General features: G+C 42.0%; 1 protein-coding gene across 1 annotated transcript in view; it reads right to left on the bottom strand.

The window, feature by feature from the left end:
- Positions 1-21,514, bottom strand: part of LOC119976524 (golgin subfamily A member 4-like) — a 1,176,663-nt gene that overhangs the window by 455,595 nt on the left and 699,554 nt on the right. The window contains exons 97-100 of the mRNA XM_038817077.1: positions 19,414-19,440; positions 7,749-7,784; positions 6,839-6,865; positions 4,965-5,000 (exon numbers count right to left, since the gene is read on the bottom strand). Of these exons, the coding sequence (XP_038673005.1) occupies positions 4,965-5,000; positions 6,839-6,865; positions 7,749-7,784; positions 19,414-19,440 (126 nt within the window). The remainder of the gene's footprint in view (positions 1-4,964; positions 5,001-6,838; positions 6,866-7,748; positions 7,785-19,413; positions 19,441-21,514) is intronic.

Below are 21,514 nucleotides of genomic sequence, written 5' to 3'. Positions count from 1 at the left end.
TGATCGCCACATTTTCAAATGAACGTGGAAAATTTGGAGAGAGTAAAAATAAGTTTTACCCGGATTTTCCTGGTCACGAGGGTATTTGCGATTAGGAGAGGTTGAATAAACTAGCATTGTCTTCACTGGAATAACGGTGGCTGAGGGGAGACCTGATGGAGGTGCAGAAAATTTGAGCGGCATAGACAACAAGGATAGTGAGTGTGTTAGAAGTGTCAATTACAAGTGGGCACAGATTCGTGAGAGGAGAAACGTTCCAGGAAGATGTGCAAGGATGTGGTGGAAGCAGGCACATTAGCAACATTTTAGATGCATATTGATGGGTGTATCAACAGGGAGGAAGCAGGCTAGGGAACGATTAAGGCCAAAAGGTTTTTTTATTTTATTGAGGGAATCATGCCCGGCACAGGCTTGAAAGACCTCTTCTTGGGCTTTATTTTCTTTGTTTTTTGTTCTTTATTGACAAGAGCTAGACCACACTTCGAATAGTATACAGTTTTCGTCCTCTTTTCTTTCGAAATATGAAATGACATGCACATTCTATAGAATATTCACTGGGCTGAACCTGGATATGGAAGAATTTTCTGAATCGCAGAACTTGGATATTTTGGGATTGTACTCATTACAGTTGAAAAGTATGAGACACGGCCTTTTTGTAACATAAAGATTCGGTGGGGGTTGAACCGGTAGATACGAAGAGGTTTTTTTTCCGAATAAAGAAGGGCATAATCTCAGAGTAATTTATCGTCCATTTACGGCTAGCCATTCCTTTTGAGAAAGGAATGTATTTGCTTAGAGGGGGAATTCTTTACATCAGACGGTGTACAGCTTGCGTCAATAGGTGTATTCAAGACTGCAGTAGAGATTACTAATCACTGAGGGAATCATATGTTATGGAGATGAGGTGGAAATGAGGTGAATACATGGTCATATCGTAGCAAATATCACTTATTGAATGGCGGGGCAGATTGAATAGAAATATGGCTTAATTATGTCTTCCGATCTAAGTCGCAGGGTACGAAGGGAGGGATGACATTTAGGACAAGCGCACATTTTCCACAATAATTAATTAGAATGGATGTGGTTGTCAGAGCTCCATTGGATACATTCGAAACCCATTGTGCCGTTGTCAGGCAGTAGATCGATGACCATCCAGATAGCTTAATGCGGAATTTTGTGTTTTTGTCGGTAAAATAAAAAGATTTTATTATTTGAAAAAAAAGAACTGGTGTTTGGTCAACACTTCAACAAAACCTTCCCTCATCAAGTTGTTTTAAAAAAGGTTAATGTCGTTTCGTAGGGGAATCATAATGGAAGCCGGACAACGCATGTTCACTCTTTATACTTGATGGTTAGTCCACTGAGACTCATTTTAACCTTTAATGTCGGCATATCATGACCCAACTGAAGCAATTAAGCAATTCTGCAAACATTGCTTCAGCAAATGCATCTGTCCATGACGGTATCGGCAAAGGCGACCAGTGCACAGTTTTTGTCGACACAACGTTCCGTGTTCATGTTGAGGATAAGCTCCATCGTATTGTGTGGCAATACTACCATGGTCCCTGGGAGCGAGTTTGTACATATCTCACAATATATACCTGGAGACAACTCAAGACTGGGCATCAATGAGGCGCTGTCGGTCGTCATCAGCAGCACAATTCTACTCAAACAGAATCTGTAAAACTAATGTCCTTTCATATCACCCACACTGACATTAGCACCAATCCAGGGGATAGACTCTGGGCTCGTTGAGAGTACAGGAGGGAATGCCAGGATCAACAATATACATACCTAAAATGCCGTGTCAACCTATTAAAGCTACAACACGGGACTATTTCCTTGCCGAACAGCATTAGCAGCAGGTAATGGGCATAGCTAAGGAATTCCACAACTGACGGATCAGATCAAAGTACTGTCACATCCATTCATGAATGGTGGCAGACAAATAAACAACATATTGGAGGAACAAGCTCTACAAACATTTCCATGCTCATTGACGGAGGAGCCCAGAAACTCTGTTAAAATGTATGGATCAAGGGTTTTCAATAATCTTCAGTCAGTAGTCCAGAGAGGATGACCAATATCAGCCTTTGCATCCTAGGTCATTAACAATGCTAGTTTTCAGCCAATTCGATTCACTACACGTGATATCAGCAAACCGCTGAGGGCTCTAAATACTGCAAAGACTATGGGCCATGACAATACTTTAGCCGGAAGAGTTATGCTCCATAACATGTCACGCCCTCAGACACGCTGCTCCAATGCGCTGCAACATTGTCATCCACGAGGCAATAAGTAAAAGTGCCCAGTCTGTCCCATACGCAAGAAACAGGGCAACGCGAACGAGACAATTTACCGCCCAATCATTTTAAAAAATCTTTACTTTTTAATTAAGAATACCCAATTATTTTTTTAATTAAGGGGCAATTAGCATGGCCAGTCCACCAAGCTACACATCTTTGGGTTGTGGTGGCGAAAGCCACGGAAACACGGGGAGAAGTGCACATTCCACAGACAGTGACCCAGAGCCGGGACCGAAACTGGGACATCAGCGCCGTGAGGCAGTTGGGCTAACCCACTGCACCACCGTGTTGCCCACCGTCCCATAATAATAATACTCTCTGTCATCAGTAACGTGCATAGAAGGGATCATCAACAGTGTTTATCGGTCAACACCTACGAACGAAAAACATGCTCACGGACGCTCAGTTTTCGTCGACTCAGTGTCACTCAACTCTTGACCTCTTTTCAACCTTGGATCAAAAAGCGACAGCAGAGCTGAATGCCAGGCGTGACATTAAAGGTACTGCTCTTGTCATCACGACAACATTTGATCGATTATGGCATCAAGGTCCCCTATAAAGATTAGAGCAATGGGAATCGGGGAGAAACCCTTCGCTGATTGGAACTTTCCCTGACCGAAAGGAAGCTACTCATCATGGGTGCAATGCAATTACCTCAGCTCCAGGACATCACTGCAAGTGTTCATTAGAATCGTGTTGTATTCACAGTCATTTTTCAGCTGCTTCAGAAATGACATTTCTTTCATCTGAGGTGTGTAAGTCAGGATGGTCCCTGAAACTGCAATAATCTTCAGGTGCATTCGTGTCTCCACAGATGCTGAACCGGTCATGTACACTTGCAACAGGTCCTCGACAGCACATAGGCTTTTGTTCACAACAGGCAAGTAATGTTGGCGCCAGGCAAGTGCCAGGAAATGCTCCCACAATAGAGGATCTCCCCACCTTCCCTTGACATTTAGTGGCATTACCATCGCTTACGTTCCCACTCTCAACCTACACGGGATGACAAATAGCAAGAAACTAAACTGGACTAGCCATATAGTGTGGCTGACAAAGCACATCAAACGCTTGGAATCAAGTTATGTTAACTAACCACCTGACACCCAAATTCTACCCACCGTCTACAATTCACAAGTGAAGAATGCCAGGGTACACCCACCCCCAACTTATCTGAGTGAGTGTAGATTCAGATATACTCTAGGCTTTCGGCACAATCCACGAAAAATCAACCAGAGTGAGTGCTACCTTTTTCGCAAATATTGAACCCTTCCATCGCGAAAGAACATTGCCTGCCGTGTATACCATCTGCCAGATGCACTGCGAGAATTCATCAAGGTTCTGGAGAAAAGTGTAGCAGATACCTGTGTACACCGCCGCCTGCATGTTTTTCTCGAACTCGCTAATCTTCCTGTCTTGGAAATACATCGCCGTTCTTTCACTGTCGTTGCATCAAAACCGTGAAATTCCCACCCTAATCTGGACTTGCACCCGACAATATAGAGTTCTTCACCCGTCAGGACGGCCTCAATAAAACTCGAGATGGATTTTTAGGTATAAGATTATTTATTTTTAACCAACTTGCAAGGCTGACTCGCTCCACAGAGGTTCAGGACACACAGGCGGTCTTCTGAAGCTCCAGAACCGAGTGAAATCGGAGACAAATACATCTCTGCAAATTTCATTCAAATGGCATCATGTTTCACATACAAGATTCCAATGTCATCCTATACAACTCCTGACCTGACCATATATCCTGATTGGCTCACTTCGCATTCCTCATTCCTGGGCCTGTTGTTGCCCAGCATCCTTTTCCCCATCCTCCACGAGGCACCCCTCCCCCCTTCTTGCCATGCCTTCCAAGCCCTTTGTCCTTTGTTTGTGAACCCACTACTATCAGACTGGCTCACATCTGCATTATTGAAACTAACATTTTAACTAGCTATTTTACATCACATTCGTTTGTTCAATTCCTCACACCTGTCGGCTCAATAATGCTTACATCCTGCACCTTCTGAAGGGCTTCAAGGAATTGACAATAAATAGTGCCAGCGACACCCACAATCGTAAAGGAATAACACGTTTCTTTCGGCATAATAATTAAACGGTTATGAGCGAACGTAATGCTAGATTATTTTGCACTCCTGAAAACGGAATGCGACCTATTGGAGTACTTACATCTACGAATACATTGATGCAGCAGAGCCACACAATACATTAACACTTGCAAGGTGTGATTTCGTCATCTGGAACTTTAAAATTTATGCCAATAAGTACCTAAATATTGAATACAGGAGTAATCTATTTACTCATAGATCTGGTAAAAGATGGAACCCATTGGCAAGCTAAATATCTGAGATCAATGCGTATGTGTATCCTGACAGATTTAAACTTTGGAGTGAAGGGAGTTATGAATAAATATGATGATATTAAACTAATGGGACGTAAGTGGAACTTCAGGTGAAGCCAATAACCTGGCTTTGCGTTTTTTCATTCCTTGTATGCCGATTAGTGTGTTGCATTTACGAATACATGGTTTCAGAATCGGTCCAGTCCTCCTCGGATTAGAAAGCTACCAAGTTAGAGATTCTACAAAACGGAAATCGCGTTCGGACTAAATAGAAAATATAGAAATTGGCAGGTCATGCTTCTTTTTTTCACCTTGGTTCCTCAGAGCTTGTTTTAGATCGTCCACTTCTGAAATTTAACAAAACGTTAATTCGTCATTATATGTTAAATAAGTCATCATTTATAAATGCCACTTTCATTGATCTTCATGTTTAGCCTTCAATCACGTCGCGCGGGGTTTTATATATATGTTTTCAATTTTCACACTCGGTCTGCTTATCAATGACTTCCCGACGTTTCGTACCGAGTGTCAAGTGTGTATCCCTTAAGTGAGAACGATACATTATTTCAGTGAATACTTGCACTGACATTTCAATGAGTTTGTGTTGCTGCCACGCAACATTCTTCATTGCAAACACTACTTGATGAACTTTACATCCCTTTCCACATTTTGATAACCTTGTCTTGCATTGTCGTTGATCTCAAATCCACTTGCATTTTGCAGTCTCTGGATGTCAGTATATTGACTGACTGGATGTCAGTCTCTGGATGTCAGTATATTATAGAAACTACAATAATTACAATAAACTACAATAATTGCAAGAAGCATATGAAACTTCGGGATCCAAATTAAATCGAAGCACACAACAAACTTATTGAAGTTAGATTAGGCTAATTCTGAACATGGATATATTTTCCCAGAATTCGGTCAATCCAATCATAATTTCATTACTACTTAATTTGTTTCAGGATAATGTTGCTAAATCTCAGTATTGGATTGAACAGCCATGTGGAAAGATTATTCGTGTAAAGGTACATCCACTTAATTAATTACAAACAAGAATGCTTTCGAACTACAGTTCATTTCAGCAGCCATGGAATTGAAGGGACGATTTGAATAAATGAAAGAGCTAAATGTTCCGTGAAGTCGATGAGTTTTCCAGCAATTTGAATGCGGCTAGGGCTTTCAGTAATAATACCGTCTTATATAGCCCGTCATTATTTGTATTTTGAAGCTGAGTTTTTCTAGCATCTCGAGAAAATAGCATTTTTAATGATGTCGTGAAATGCCCACAGCAGCTGTTATAGATTAATCATAAAATCATAGATTATAGAATTTACAGTGCAGAAGGAGGGAATTCGGTCTATCTAGTCCCGCATGGGCCCGTGGAAAGAGAACCCTACCCAAGCCCACACATCCACTATTCCTGTAACCCAGTAAACACACGAAACATTTTTTCACACTGAGGACAATTTAGCATGACGAATACAACTAACCTGCGCATCTTTGGAAATGTGGGAGGAAACTGGAGTACCCTGAGAGAGGGTTATATAGAGGTGTAGAGGTACAATTGTTTCCCAAGTATCCATTGTAGTTAATTCCCGTGAAATCAGCTCAGCCAAATCTCGGGTCGGTACGATGAGGGTGCACCGATATTTCACATAAATTGAAGCAGAACTTGTTATTCCTACTCTTTCGCACCACCTCCTTCTTTGATTTTAGTTTCCCACCAATTGTTAACTCTTAACTTAAGTTTATATTTTCTGCTGGGATTGGGAAACAGCCGATGTTCAGAACTAACTGAACATTTATTTTCCATTAAAATAATACAAGTGCATTTTGAAAGGCAGCTTTTTGGCTGTGGACCTGCAAGATGAAAATGCTCAGCTGAGTGCCATTATCTGACCCGATAACATTACTGCAAACTGTGTCCTACTGTTTGATTTCACAATTGCCTGAAAACTTAGTACATATGTCAGCAGTGATTTCGCGACACAATGGTGATATAACGCATCGTAAGCATTACGTGATACAAAGGACATACAAAAGACACACAATAACTAATTTGCAATGAGCCCTTTTTACATCACAATTTCTGTCATTTTTTATTTTCGCTGACAGTGAAGAACTAAAAATAGAGATACCTCTCCATTGCTGCAGTATCTTAACTGAATAATTAACCTACCCTTTTCCTTCTTACGTAACTTGTCCTCTGAAAAAATAAAGTTGTATGCCTTACATAAAGAAACATTCAGCATTTACGTCAGTGATATCCGTGTGTAAATTCTCGCTGGTAATAAACGAACTCGACTGTGAACAAGTCTATTTTTGATCAGGTCCAATTCAAATTGCTTTCAGCGACAATATTCCCAACTGATTACGAAATAATCAGTCCACTGGCATCCTCAATTCGGCCTGTTAACAAAACTCTTTACCTCATTGTGAATAAAATTAATAACTCTAATATCTAATAATAATTAGGTAGAGTGTTCTCAACTTTATGTAATATTTCACGTGGAGTGCTGACTCCGAATAATTGTTGAAGTATAAACTATTGAAATTTGAGCGGAAAGGCATTTACGTTAACGAAAAACGAATATTCTATTGATTACATATGAGACAAATCAGCGGAAATTACGATGTTCTGAATTTATAGTCTTTGTCGGGAAGACGTAATTTCAAGCGATGGAGAACTGTAAGTTTGATTACCAGCAACTAAAGTATCACAAATGTTTATTTACTGCGAACACACTGCTTGAAGCCCGCATGGCACTGACGAAGGTTTATCCCTCCAGTGTTCTGTGTTCAATTCACTGTAAACGAAATGAAATTGTAATTTAACGAAAACTTTTGTTCTCATAGAACGAATACTATGCGTAGTGTGATTGAGTTGCTCTTGTTAATCATTTGGTGACATCAAATGATAACGGCCGAAGCTTAATCATTCCGATTTTAATCCGTTTCTTCTGATATGTATGATGTGACTTGTGATGCCTGAAATTACATGATTTATTATTGCGGAACCTGATTTTGTTAATATAGGTTTCTTGATTCTTTAGATCTTGCAGTTAGCATTTCGAAAAGATTCCCCTCACCAGCGTCTTCTTTGTTTTCCCTCAGTTTATCTATTTCTGAAAAATAGCCAAAAGGAACAAGATTTTGATCATTTAATCTTCATTGTGACAATCTGCATTTGCTTAATGGTTCACTGCTAAATGCATTATGGATTATCGTTTTCATTCTAAAAATTGGATTGAAAAACAAATGAAAGATGCCTGCAGCATTTTTGTTTTTTTTTGTTTCCCAACCAAAGCGAGGAAGAATATTTTACCCGTTCTCACCAATCGTCATGTCACAGACGAATGAGCAGACTAGCAGGGCAGCGAACCATACAATCCGGACAGAGTTGCCGCCTAGATTTCATGATACCTTTTGCCACCTGCTTTGCATGTCTCACCATGAATGAGATGGATGCAGAAAAGATAAATGAGCTCAACACCGGATCCCTGGGGGCAGCACGGTGGTCCAGTGATTAGCATTGCCGCCTCAAGGGACCGTGGTCCCAGATTCGATCCCGGTTATGAGTCACTGTCTTTGTGGAGTTTGGACATTCTACCCGTGTTTACGCGGGTTTCGTCCCCACAACCGAAAAATGTGCAGGGTAGGTGGATTGGCCACGATAAATTGCCCCTTAATTGGAAAAAGTAAATTGGGTATGCTGACTATATAAAAAACAATCACTGGAATCCATACATCGTTTGGAGCCATTAACATGAGAAAAAATGTATAATACGAACATGTGTTACCGCTTTGCCTGGTATTGTTGTTGTCCTTTCATAAGGATCATCCAGGCGACCAAGCGTCAAAGGAGGAGTTTAAGAGAGCATGATGAATAATATGGCCTCTTGTAGGATGGGAAATAATTTCGTGTCGGCAGCTTAAGACAGTTACAACATAAACTTGTGAATTCAGAAGAACATTCTTCATACAATTGTGCAGAATCCATGGCCACAGCGAATGGAAGAATCAAACACACGGAACATATAGTGCAGAAGGAGGCCATTGCGCCCGTCGAGTCTGCATAGACGCACATTTAACCTTCACTTCCACCCTATCCCCGGAACCCAATAACCACTCCTAACATTTTTAGACACTAAGGGGAACGTAGCATGGCCAATCCACCTAATCTGCACGTCTTTCGACTGTGGGAGGAAACCGAAGCACCCGGAGGAAACCCACGCAGACACGGGGAGAACGTACAGAATCTGCACAGACAGTGATCCAGCAGAGAATCGAAATTGGGACCCTGGTGCTGTGAAGCCATAGTGCTATCCACTTGTGCTGCTGTGCTGCCCAAAATATTTGAGGGGGGAACTAGACTAACATATAAAGGAAAGTGGGTTGATTATTTTATTATTCGGAAATCAAAATATGGTTACTCGTAAACAACGACATAGAATTAATTAGCCGAGGAATCTGTTATGTGATATTTCTCCTATGTAATCATATGTACATTTATGTGAACACATGCATGTCTAAAGCAACAAAAGGAATTCCTGAAAAATATACGTTGAAAACTGTCGAATCTTCACGACTTAATGACTGGCATATAAAAGCACTGAAGCAATATGCCCTCTAAATTGCTCAGTAATCTGACAATTACAACCAAAGATGTGCAGTCCATCCAACATGCATAGTTGCAAGTAACTTGACAAAGGCGTAACAGTCGGAAGAGAGAGCTGTGCAAACATATATATCCTCAGTGAGGTGGGAGTCGGCACAAAGTATTAGTGGAAACCATCTTTAGCCATATTCGATCTGAAGTGATAGCTACACTATTGTCACGCAGCTTTTATTCCCTCACGCAATAGTATAAATACCTGCCACTTTCTATGCCATTTAGCTTTGACAAAGCGTCACCTGGACTCGGAACGACAGCTCTCTTCTCTTCCTATAGATGCTGCCAAACTTGGTGAGCTTTTTCAGCATTTTCTCTTTCAGATTCCAGCATCCGAAGGAATTTCCTTGTATCCAGTGTTTAATTCATAGCCACTTTTCTTCTCGGAATGTCTACCCTGTAGAAATACTGCTCTTCTTTGCAAGGGATTTCGGTATGTCCCTCCCACGCTATCCACCTTCACTGCTTTCTGTTTCTCTCTTAGTTTTGGGCAAGGCATTTACCAAGGCTCGCTTCCACAGCCATACTTCCTTCCTCAGTGACTGTCTTAGTCTCCGACCTGTCCTCCGGGTAATTCAACTTAAATTCCACCCTGCATGTTACATCCAGGATTGCAAGTACCTCCAGGATATACAACATTCTTAAACCTGCTGCTCTCACCGCATCCTGAAATCCATACTCAGTGCCAAGGGCCGTCACATGAAGACACTTGAAATCCGTCTCCAAAGAGCACCCACCGTCTTACTCTCTCTGAAGGCTGTCCCTGTCCCCAGTTTCAGTTCAAACTTCGAACTATTCTACCCTTAACAGGAAAATTATGAACGAACGCAAGCTTCACCAATTTATCAACACCACTGCCGGTCCCAGGTCCTCCAGAGGAAATGAACAGAAAGGCATAATGGGTAGTTAGGCCAAGTTAGGAGTAACATTTTACTGCAGTAGAATAAGGAGTTAGGTTAGGGAACGTTTAAACATCAACTGGGACTCAAGGCAGGAAGAGGGGAATGGGCAGGCAATAAGACCATTTCTTTGTTGCCAAGGATACTGGGAAATGGGGCCTCAGGCCAGGATGAGGAATGTGGGGAACGCCTATGGGACCTTTGCATTTGTATCGTTGCCTTATTTGGTCGTATGTTTGTGAAATTTGATGCAACTTGGATGTATTTGTACAGAAATGTTTTGTCCCTTTGTTCACTCTGGCTGTTGAAGAGGCAGGACACTGGTGGTGTTCTGCTCGACCAATCGAGTGAGTCACCCAGCTTGCTGGTTAAAATAACAATAATTTATACATGCAAATCCGTCTCAAATTTTATTGAGCCCAGCTGGCAGCAAAAGAATCAGGATGGTCATTTGGTGCCGAAACCCGGGATTTCTCCACATAATCACCTCTCATCTGCGAAATCAGAATTGGACTGATTTCGGAAGGGGAAAGTGGAAATGGGCCCACGATATGAGTAGCTGGGAAATTGCCATGTCGATTTTCCTCTCTCTTGTATTCCGCTAACAGTCTAATCACACGCATTTGATCAGGTAAGATCGTCTCGACGAAATCAAAGGTTAGTCTGGCGGATTAGAAGAATTAATTTCAGTTGATGTAGGTATGGCTGTGGTGTTTAACATGATAGAGTGAATACGGAGTATTAATCCAGCTGGTGACTGTTGGAATGTTGCCTAGTCAGTCAGTTACATGTGAGTGGGAAATTAAAATTGGTTGTATTACATTACACTTAAATTTGGTTAATGTCTTTAATGGATTGATGGGATGTCGGAGAAACAATTCAGTAAATACCGCTGATGAAATGTTCTGGGGACAATTCAGTTCTGTACAATTAGAATTGGCTAAAATTGGTTATATTAAATTACACTTTAATTCGATTAAGGTCTTTAACGGGTTGATGGGATGTAACGGACACAATTCAGTAAAGACCACTGATGAAATGTTCTGTGGACAATTCAATTCCGTACAATTAGAATGGGCTACGTTAAAATTTATTGTTGGGAGATATGCTTTTTGAGCGAAACAAAGAATTTGGAGAGGAATGGCTATGAGGGGGAACCAGAGACTTGGGAAGTTTAGACCGTGTCGGAGAGCTCTCAGGATTTGGTAAAATTCTCTTCCGATTCCTTTGAAAAATTCAAACTTTTATTGTTCGGTTGGTTGAGATGAATGAAAGTATAATGATTTGAATGCTTGTTGTTTGAATGGAGAGCTCCAATGAATGAACGAGTCCGTTTAATAAGAATTTGTGAACTTCCTCAGATATTCCTAGATTTTAAAATGTTGTGTTTTGCAAAACGAAGTTGCACATCAATTAGGAGGTATACTCGGCCGTTAAACTGAGATTTAAAACGGGGTAAGTATTTGATAGTTCTTTAGAAAATCAGTAATAATGATTAACATTGTGCGAGTTAATTAGAACGTAATTCTCAGGAAGTAAACAAAAAGCAAAATCAAAATGTATAAATTCGGATTTGTAAATGATTAGTTTCAACTCGGCATAGTCCTGGCTGCTAAAAAAAAATAATTTAGAAATAACAGAGGAATCTAAATTGAAATGTGAAGACTGGGCATTTGGTGTGCGCCATGTGCTCCTTTGTTAGAGATAGCCATGATGTACCTACAATTAAAAATGTTGTTCGCTGTGTTCCAAATTTGTAGAAATTTCAGTATTTTCTCTGGAAATTCACAACACATCAAATTTACTGATTGGGGATTTTCATACAGCAAAGACTATGGATTTTTTTTTGGACTACATTGCAGATGGAGCTTTAAGGAATAAAAATATGGGACCGGAGCTTAGATTAGGAGTATTACTTGCAGTATCAGGAAATTAGAATCTGATGGTAGGGAAAGATTAATACAAATAGATGCAAAAAAAGGAAAAAAATTAAGATACAAACACGAATTGATAACTAGAGGAGATAAGGAAAGCAAAACTAGTAAAACCTTTGGCACTAAACATGACGTAAATTGTAAATTGCCACAAGTATATGTTAATTTCCTGAACCACATTCAGACAATAGTGAGGGAGCTGATTAAACATGATTTGGGCAGTACGGTGGCGCAGTGGGTTAGCCCTGATGCCTCACGGTGCCGAGGTCCCAGGTTCGATCCCGTCTCTGGGTCACTGTCCGTGTGGAGTTTGCACATTCTCCCGTGTTTGCATGGGTTTCGCCCCCACAACCAAAAGATGTGCAGGGTAGGTGTATTGGCCACGCTAAATTGCCCCTTAATTGGAAAAATTAATTGGGTACTCTAAAATTAGTTTAAATAAAAAAAAACATGATTTGGCTTTCGTATATATTGTGATGTTTTAATTAGAGATGATGATCAGAAGGACACATGTTGAAAGAGTGACCAAAGTTATTAAAACATTGAGTGAAGTAGGATTTAAAATAGGGTTAAAGAAATGCCAGATTGGCAGGAGCGAAGTCGAGTATTTAGGGCATTCAGTGTCAAAGGCAGGCAGGGAGGCCAATGTTGGGGTGAGAGGGAAAGTTACTCGAATCACAGCGCCTGTTTCACGAAACGGGGTTCAGCAATTCATGAGAACTTCGGGGTATTTGAGACTCCGAAGGAATCATGGTCATGAGAGTATGTAAGCCCTCTTCTTCCTCGAAGCAGCAAAAGTAAATTGTACTTTGAAACATAGCTGACAGAAGCACAGGGGAAGTTGCATTAGAGAATTGGTCCCCCAGTTTAAAATGATTCATTGTGAACATAATGAAACATCATGTCAATGGTGTGGCACGTCCTGTAGCCCAGTAGTTTCGTCAAGGAGCCATCATATGAAACCCAGGAGAATGACATATACAGCGTAGTCAGACGATTTGATATTGCATTTAGAACAATAGAAATGGGGAAATGCTTCGGCTCCAAGCAATACTGGTGATTGAAGTTTGTGATGACCTGGGGACGTATAATTAGCCTAACATTGCTTAGAGACTGCATTACTGCCATGATGCCGTGCCACAGGATAGTTCATATCCCCCAACCGCTCGGACAAGGGAAGAAGGAATGTTTGGGTGTGGGTGTCAGTATGCCAGTGAATTGAAACCTGATAGCAGCATCGATAGGTGATACAGTGAAAATGTCATGTTCGGAACTTTGCTTTCAAAAAATCCTGTCACAATCAGAATTTAAAACATTGAAGTAGATGCAGTAGCAATATCCAAAATGTAGCAGGGAAATTTAGACCTGATTGAATCACTGAGTTAGAAAAATAGGAATTGTGGCAATGGAAATCCGGAAGTCCCGGAGAGTACTTCTGTAATATCCAAGCAAGGATAGGAAGATGCAAATCAAGAAATAGGGCCCTCTCCCTTCATTTGGGTTTCAGATGAAGCAACAATAATACAGATGACGAACCTGAACGACACTCTGGAGAAGAATGTTTCAGACAGTATGGGGGAAAAAAACTCATGATACAATTAGCTACACATTTGAGGGATTTGAATGATAGAGGCCGGATGAAAAACCTTACGGGTTAGCAACAAATCAAAATATCAAATTATTACTGAATAGTGAAACCTCCGGTCAGACATCTCTAACTGGACGTTACCTGATGGGTGATCTGTGGTCTCCAGGAGGGGTGTATTACGCGGTAGAGTAATGGTCTCTGCAGACAGCAGCGACTGACGAGGAACCCCTGTATTTCAAATGATAATAGCTTACGAATCTTGGCAGCTTGCTGCAAGGAGCGGAAATTTGTAACCAATGCAGCAACCAATATAGCATTGGAGAGTAAAACAGTTATTACAGATGAAATGTCCTGTAAGTTGTTAGGGACTGTATGTATGGATTCAACTGGGTTGTAACCACAAAAAGTTAACATAATTAAATGTGCGAGTGTTGTTATTAAACAAAACGAATAATGACAAATATACACTTCATGCTGTAAGGAAAATGATAACGGACAAAAGGGGTTTGAATAAAACTGAGCTATTGTCTCAAGTAATCCAGGGCTGGCAGGCTGCATGTTTCAGTACAATGTTCGACGTTAGAGTAAAGAAGTCAGGAATAGAAACAGGATCGGTTTAAACTCCTGCAATTAATAAAGCAAGATAATCAGTGGATAATCCATGATACCATAATTTACCATTCCCATGAGAAACGGAAAGCACTTACTACAAAAATAAAAAACCTAGTGATGGATAAAGACCTTTTGGTCTCTGATGGACTGAGTTGTGTGCTGTTTCTAAGGGACCTGGGGAGCATTTACGGTGCTGCTACCTCAAGGTAGTCAGATGCCTTGGAGGTGGTGGGACACATGGTAAATCGCTATTGTTTTACCTTCCTGAGCGGCTACAGCTATGGTTCACGGTGATTGGACTTGAGGAAAGCACATCACAAAGGGTCTACCGACACTGGTCTGCGAGGTGGATGCATTTACCATTGATTTCCGTGCACCGTTTACAAATCATGACATGTACATACGAATCATAATGAAGAGAGATAGTTGCCAGTCAGTACAACTACTAGAGGGATATAAACCCTACAGCAGGATTCAGCTCAGAGTTAGCTCTGATAGCTTGGTCATGGGGTTTTACCTGAAGCATGGATTGATAATACTTGTTATTATAATTGTGTACTGATGCTCATTGGATGCCTTAATATGTGTGGTAAGCTGGCAATGGCTCGATGATGCCGATTGGCTTGGCCCATCATTATTCACCAAGATGACATCCCGGTACTGGTGACCATCACATCAGAAGGAGGCTGGACGGAGAGCCAGAGGCTGTAAAAATATGATTAGGTGTTTATGTACGGAATACCAGCTCAGTTAAGTTCTGATAACGGGCCCCATTTATTGGACAGGTTAACGAGGAGTACTACTCCCGGTTGAGCATACGACAGCAGTACCACTGTGCATACTGGTCACAGACGGCCGGCTTTGTTGAGAGACACAATCGGACACTCAAAACCAAATTGGCCACATTACGAGTGGACAGGTGGTTAGCATGGGTTAAGTTGGCTCTCTCCTGCCGCGATCTTTTATGGCAGGCCCATTAGATCACCCTGCAACCTGCCTGTTCCCAGACTGGTCCAGTTTCACCACATGAGTAAAGAAAGGACTAACTATGTTCTAGCCTTCACTAAAGCCCTCAAGGAACTCCATAGCCAGGTTCGAGCGGATCACCCGTCACTGGCCCCATTACATAGCTCGCTTGAAAAATGAAAAATGAAACATCATGCAGCCTGGTAGTTATGTCATGGTTAAGAACTGGACTCGGAAAGGTTTGGAACCACAGTGACAGGAACCTTTGAGTCCGCATGCCCCTGCCCCATCGAACGTATTTCCTCTTATCTTGACTCCATCCTCATATCTTACGTCCAAACCCTCCCACCTTCATCCAGGATTAATCTGATGCCCTGCGTCATATTGACAGCTTCCAGTTTGCAGGCTCCAACCGCGTCCTATTCACCAGGGATGTGCGAACTCTCTACACCACCACTCCACACCAGGATGGCCTGAGAGCTCTTGGCTGCTTTCTCGAAAGGAGCATGGGAGTTCCCATGAATTATCACTCTCCTCCGCCTTGCTGAACTCATTATATCTCTCAAAAACTTATCCTTTAACTCATTCCACTTTCTCCAAATCAAAGGTGTAGAAATGTGTACCCGCATGAGTTCTAGCTACGCTTCCCTTATTATGGGTTATATGGAACATTTCTTGTTCCAGGCGGACCCGTGTTCCAGCCCACAATTTCTATGCCGATACAGCAATAACTAGTTTGGTGCGATTTATAGTCTCATCAGGACCTGGAAAAATTCAGCAACTTCGCTTCTTAATTCCACCTTTCATCACTTTCACCTGGTACATCTCAGACACTCCTCTTCCCTTCCTCGACTTTACTGTCTGAATTCCCTGCAATAGACTATCTACTAATCACTATTGCAAGTGCACTGACTCCCAAAGCTCTCTGGACTCCACCTCTTCGCATCATGCACCCTGTAAGGACTCCATCCCTTTCTCTCAGCTGCTTCGTCCCCATCGCATTTGTTCTTAGAATGCTACTTTCCAATGTGGTGCTTCGAAATTGTTCCTTCTTTCTTCCTCCACAGTGAATTCCCACCTCCAGTTATTGACAGTGCCATCAACAGCGTGCTGTCTTTCTCCCGCTCGCCTCCATTTCCTCCCAGTGCAAGGATAAAGTCCCACTCGTTCACATATTTCTCCCCACCAGCCTCCTTATGCAAAGCATAATCCTCCGCCATTTTCACCAACTCCAGCGTGATGCTACCACCAAACACATCTCCCCTTCACTCCCATTGTCAGAATTCCGCAGAGCCTGTTTCCTCTAAGATACTCTAGCCCACTCATACAACATATCCATTTATTCCCATTATTCATGTCATTATTCCCATTATTCATGTCATCAGAACTGCTGCCTCACGGCGTCGTAGTGCCCGGTTTATATCCAGTCTCAGGATCACTGGCCGCGTGGAGTTTGCATATTCTCCCCATGTCTGGGTGGGTTTCGTCCGCACAACCCAAAGATGTACAGGGTAGGCGGATTGTTCACGCTAAATTACCCCTTAATTGGAGGAAATGAATTGGGTACAAGAAGTTTTTTTAAAATACATGTCAGCTTCCCATGCAATCGCAGGACGTGTAACACCTGCCACTTTACCTCTTCCATGCTCAACATCCCAGGAACAAAGTACTCATTACAGGTTAAGCATCCTTTCATTTTCACCTCTTTAAATTTGGTCTATTGCATTCGCTGCTTCCACAGTATCTGTATATGTATATAGAGGGACGAAATCCCTGTATCAGAGGGACGAAACTGGCTGAGCAACTTCGGTCTGTACGCATTCAGGACCTTTCCGTTGCTGCACATGGCCCTCTCCACATGTCCGTATTTGGCCTGTGGCAATGTTCCGGTGAAGCTCCACACAACCTAGAAGAAGAGCACCTCATGTTCCAGTTACGCAAGCAACAGCCTTCCAGTCTCAACATAGAATTCAACAAATTGAGCTGATCAGCTCTACCCCACCTCGCCCCCTTTGTTTTCTTTCCATTTCATTTGGACTGTCATTTACATTTTAGTTGATTCATGCCTTTCTTTATATATATTTATAGTTTACCCCTATTTCACCCCCCCCCCCTTACCCTATTTTCCCTTTGCCCCCCCCCCCCGCCCCATTTGTCACAGCTTCCACTCTGATGTTAGTTGCTCTGCTGTCTGGCTTTTCACACCTCTGATTATCTCTGGGGAATGCCATGAGCACTATTTTACCGGTTTATGTGGTTAATGCTCAACTTTCATTCCCTCATCCCACAGTATACATATCATCGCAGAGCTGCTGCGATTTTGCACATTTTCTCTTTTGATTTCAGGTTCCAACATTCGCAGTAATTTGCTTTTATCCAGTTCTCCACTATCATCGGCTCTTTGCTGATTATGTACCTACTTTGACGAATTCTACTGCAGGAATTTAAAGGAACAGGACGCAAGGTAATCTGGACACCCAGTAAACAACGAGAAATCGTCTGCTCCAGAATACATTCCTCCACTGGGCATGTTGTTCGTACAACTAAACCGTGAGGATGGACTCACACTACCTAAGCATAGAAAGGGCAAATGGCACCAATTACTGCCCTAACGTCACACAATATCAAGAAAAGTGATGAAATGTGTCTTCGATGGTGCAATAAAGTGGCACTGACGCTCCTCAATTTTCTTTTCCCCGGGGGACACTCAGTTTCAGATTTTATTTTTATCTTATTGCATTTCTGAATCGGAAAATAGAGAAAAGAATCACCCTCTCACAACGTGTGGCATCAGGACATAGTGGCAAAGGAAAGCAACTTATTTTAAATTCGAAAACATGCCTTGCTTGGAACCATGCCGAACACTGTAATAAGGTTGTATGTTCAAGGAAAATTATTTTACATAATTTCGGCGTCGGGATTTGTCAATATGTGTAACTCAGCCTATACTTCAGGGGAGAAAGGTGCCGAGCTCCTGTGTTGGACTGCTGCACTCCGTGATGTAGGTACAAGCGGTGGGCTGGTCGAATGGCATTAAAGTGCCGATCAGTCGGAACGGAATAACACCGTAGAATGTGTTGTGGTTTGAATGAACATTTGCTATTAGTTATGTTCCAGCGACTTGTTCTGTTGCTAAATTCAGAAATTTGATTGCTGGACAGGTCGCACGGTAGCATTGTGGATAGCACAATTGCTTCACAGCTCCAGGGTCCCATATTGGATTCCGGCGTGGGTCACTGTCTGTGCGGAGTCTGCACATGCTCCCCGTGTGTGCGTGGGTTTCCTCCGGGTCGTCCGGTTTCCTCCCACTGTCCAAAGATGTGCAGGTTAGGTGGATTGGTCATGATAAATTGCCCTTAGTGTCCAGAATTCCCCTTATTGTTGGGTGGGGTTATTGGTTATTGGGATAGGGTGGAGGTGTTGACCTTGGGTAGGGTGCTCTTTCCAAGAGCCGGTGCAGACTCGATGGGCCGAATGGCCTCCTTCTGCACTGTAAATTCTATGATAATCTATGATTGGTGCTGTTGAAGAAGCATTATTCATTTTGTATGGTAACACTGCTATCAGTTCAACGGATGGATGGGCTTAAATCAGTGAATAACTTTCAAAATGAGTGATGACATGCCAGCAAAGGAAGATCAGTTTTCCTAGCTGGTGTCAGTCGTCTTGCATCTTATTGGAGTTTCATTCATGTCGGCAATGGGCATGTGAAGCATTGAACTCCTGCTGTGTGCCAAGGTGATATAGCTTGAATGTTTGCATCCAGATGCTGAGGTAGTCCCGCAGAATTTCCTGCTCCTGACATACTACTGCATCCGCACTGTTTACATGGTTTTCCCTTTCGCGTACCCTCAAAGTGAAAGACATTGCGAGATTCTATTTAACATTCATTGGTACAAGAATGTATTCAACTAGGCACATTAAGTGTTTCAAGTTCTGCCACTGCCAGCTTGCATTTGTCAATCCATGTAACGAATTTTGGGATTTTGTGAACTCCTGTTGCAGAACGCATATTTCTCGATCTAATTCTATTAATTTCAGCCAATAATGAATGTATTGAAAAACGCATTTCTGTTAATTTACCTTTATCCTTTAAAAGAAGTTGCCTCACTGTTAGAGAAAAAACATAAAATCAATTATTTACGTGAATCATGCACGTTGATTTCTGAGACAAAAAGCACGTTCATTTAATCTACGCGAATATACACCTGGCTTTAACAGATTTGCTTCGTGCTGGAAGAAACAATTACCACTGGGACACTTTTTCTTGATATATGGTCTGAGGGAATTTTAGCCGCCATTTGTTAAGATGAAAGTATGTATTGTCGATGTCTAAATATGACAAAAATATGTTTCAGCTATAAATGTATAAACGTGTCAAACTCTTTAAATGCATTCTAGTTTCAAATAACATTGCTTTTAAAAAATCGAATGCAAAAACATTTCAATGGAAATAAATGATAAATATATCAGTCCCCATATGATACATTATTAAGTTCATAATTGCATGTATTAAATAGTGAGTTTAAAATCAGCCTCCAAATGGCAAGATACCAGCGACATTCTCTTTCTGTCTCTGACCTGAGCTGCCGGCCTCATATCTTCTTCAACACTATGATTTCCATCGCAACCTTCCATGGATCGGGTATCTGTCCTTTCTGTAAATTAGATCGTCAGGAAATCCTCGTCCATAATTTCGCTGGCTCTGGCTTTGGCTTTCATACAGGTTCTTGCAACGAATACTCACTCCAAATTTGGGATCCTGCATAAAAATGAGCTTCCCACAATTTGTTTCACACCAGGACCATTCAACCCAATAATTGTGTGTTCGGTCATATTCATTCGCTCACCTCATTTTACCGTTTTCACCCCTGTGCTCGACTCACTCGACCTTTCTAAACCATATATTTGGAACGTTATTCACCCCTACGATTACCCCGACGTGGATCGGTCAGTATGCCTGTGCTATCTCTGACTGCATTTCCTTCTAGAATTTCCGGATGTGCTTTCAGATCTGCAGTGTCGGTGAATTTCGGAAAAGTTTGTCGCCATTATGAACTACTTCAACACTTTCTGACAATTTTTTAGCACACTCTCCCAAAGTTTAACATTCTCGCTCAACAGCGTAATTGTTGGATGCACTAGCTGTTCATGAAACTCACTGTAATATTTTCATATCACTAGATATTTGGGTTCCTGCAAAAAATGAGCTTCCCACAATTTGTTTCACACCAGGTCCATTCAACCCAATAATTGTGTGTTCGGTCATATTCATTCGCTCACCTCATTTTCCGAAATTCAGCGACACTGTAATTTCTCAGTGACTTTGTTTAGTTACATTTGTAGGTAAATAAATCACGATGTGCCAAATCAGGACATCGCGGTGGTGCTGTCTCGCGGCGCCAAGGTCCCAATTTCGATCCTGGCTCCGGGTCACTGTGTGTGTGGAGTTCTCCCCCGCGTGTCCGTTTTTAGACCGCACAATCAAAAGATATGCAGGGTACGTGGATTGGTCCTACTAAATTCGGGGGCCTCACGGTAGCATGGTGGTTAGCATCAATGCTTCACAGCTCCAGGGTCCAGGTTCGATTCCCGGCTGGGTCACTGTCTGTGTGGAGTCTGCGCGTCCTCCCCGTGTGTGCGTCGGTTTCCTCCGGGTGCTCCGGTTTCCTCCCACAGTCCAAAGATGTGCGGGTTAGGTGGATTGTCCATGCTTAATTGCCCGTAGTGTAAGGTTAATGGAGGGATTGTTGGGTTACGGGTATGTGGGTTTAAGTAGGGTGATCATTGCTCGGCACAACATCGAGGGCCGAAGGGCCTGTTCTGTGCTGTACTGTTCTATGTAAATTGCCCCTTAATTGAAAATAAAAGTAAAATTTTTTTATTTTTTTTTATAAATTTAGATTAGCCAATTATTTTTTCCAATTAAGGGGCAATTTAGCGTGGCCAATTCACCTACTCTGCACATTTTTGGGTTGTGGTGGCGAAACCCACGCAGACACGGGGAGAACGTGCAAACTCCACACGGACAGTGACCCAGAGCCGGGATCGAACCTGGGACCTCAGCGCCGTGAGGCGGTTGTGCTAACCACTAGGCCACCGTGCTGCCCAAAATAAAAGTAAAATTAAACTTTTTTTTTAGCGCTTGCGCTGTTGTGCTTTGTGTGTCTATCATTAGTAGGTT

The sequence above is a fragment of the Scyliorhinus canicula genome, chromosome 13, assembly GCF_902713615.1.
Source record: "Scyliorhinus canicula chromosome 13, sScyCan1.1, whole genome shotgun sequence".
NCBI lineage: Eukaryota > Metazoa > Chordata > Chondrichthyes > Carcharhiniformes > Scyliorhinidae > Scyliorhinus > Scyliorhinus canicula.
This window is presented reverse-complemented; position numbering and strand designations above follow the sequence as displayed.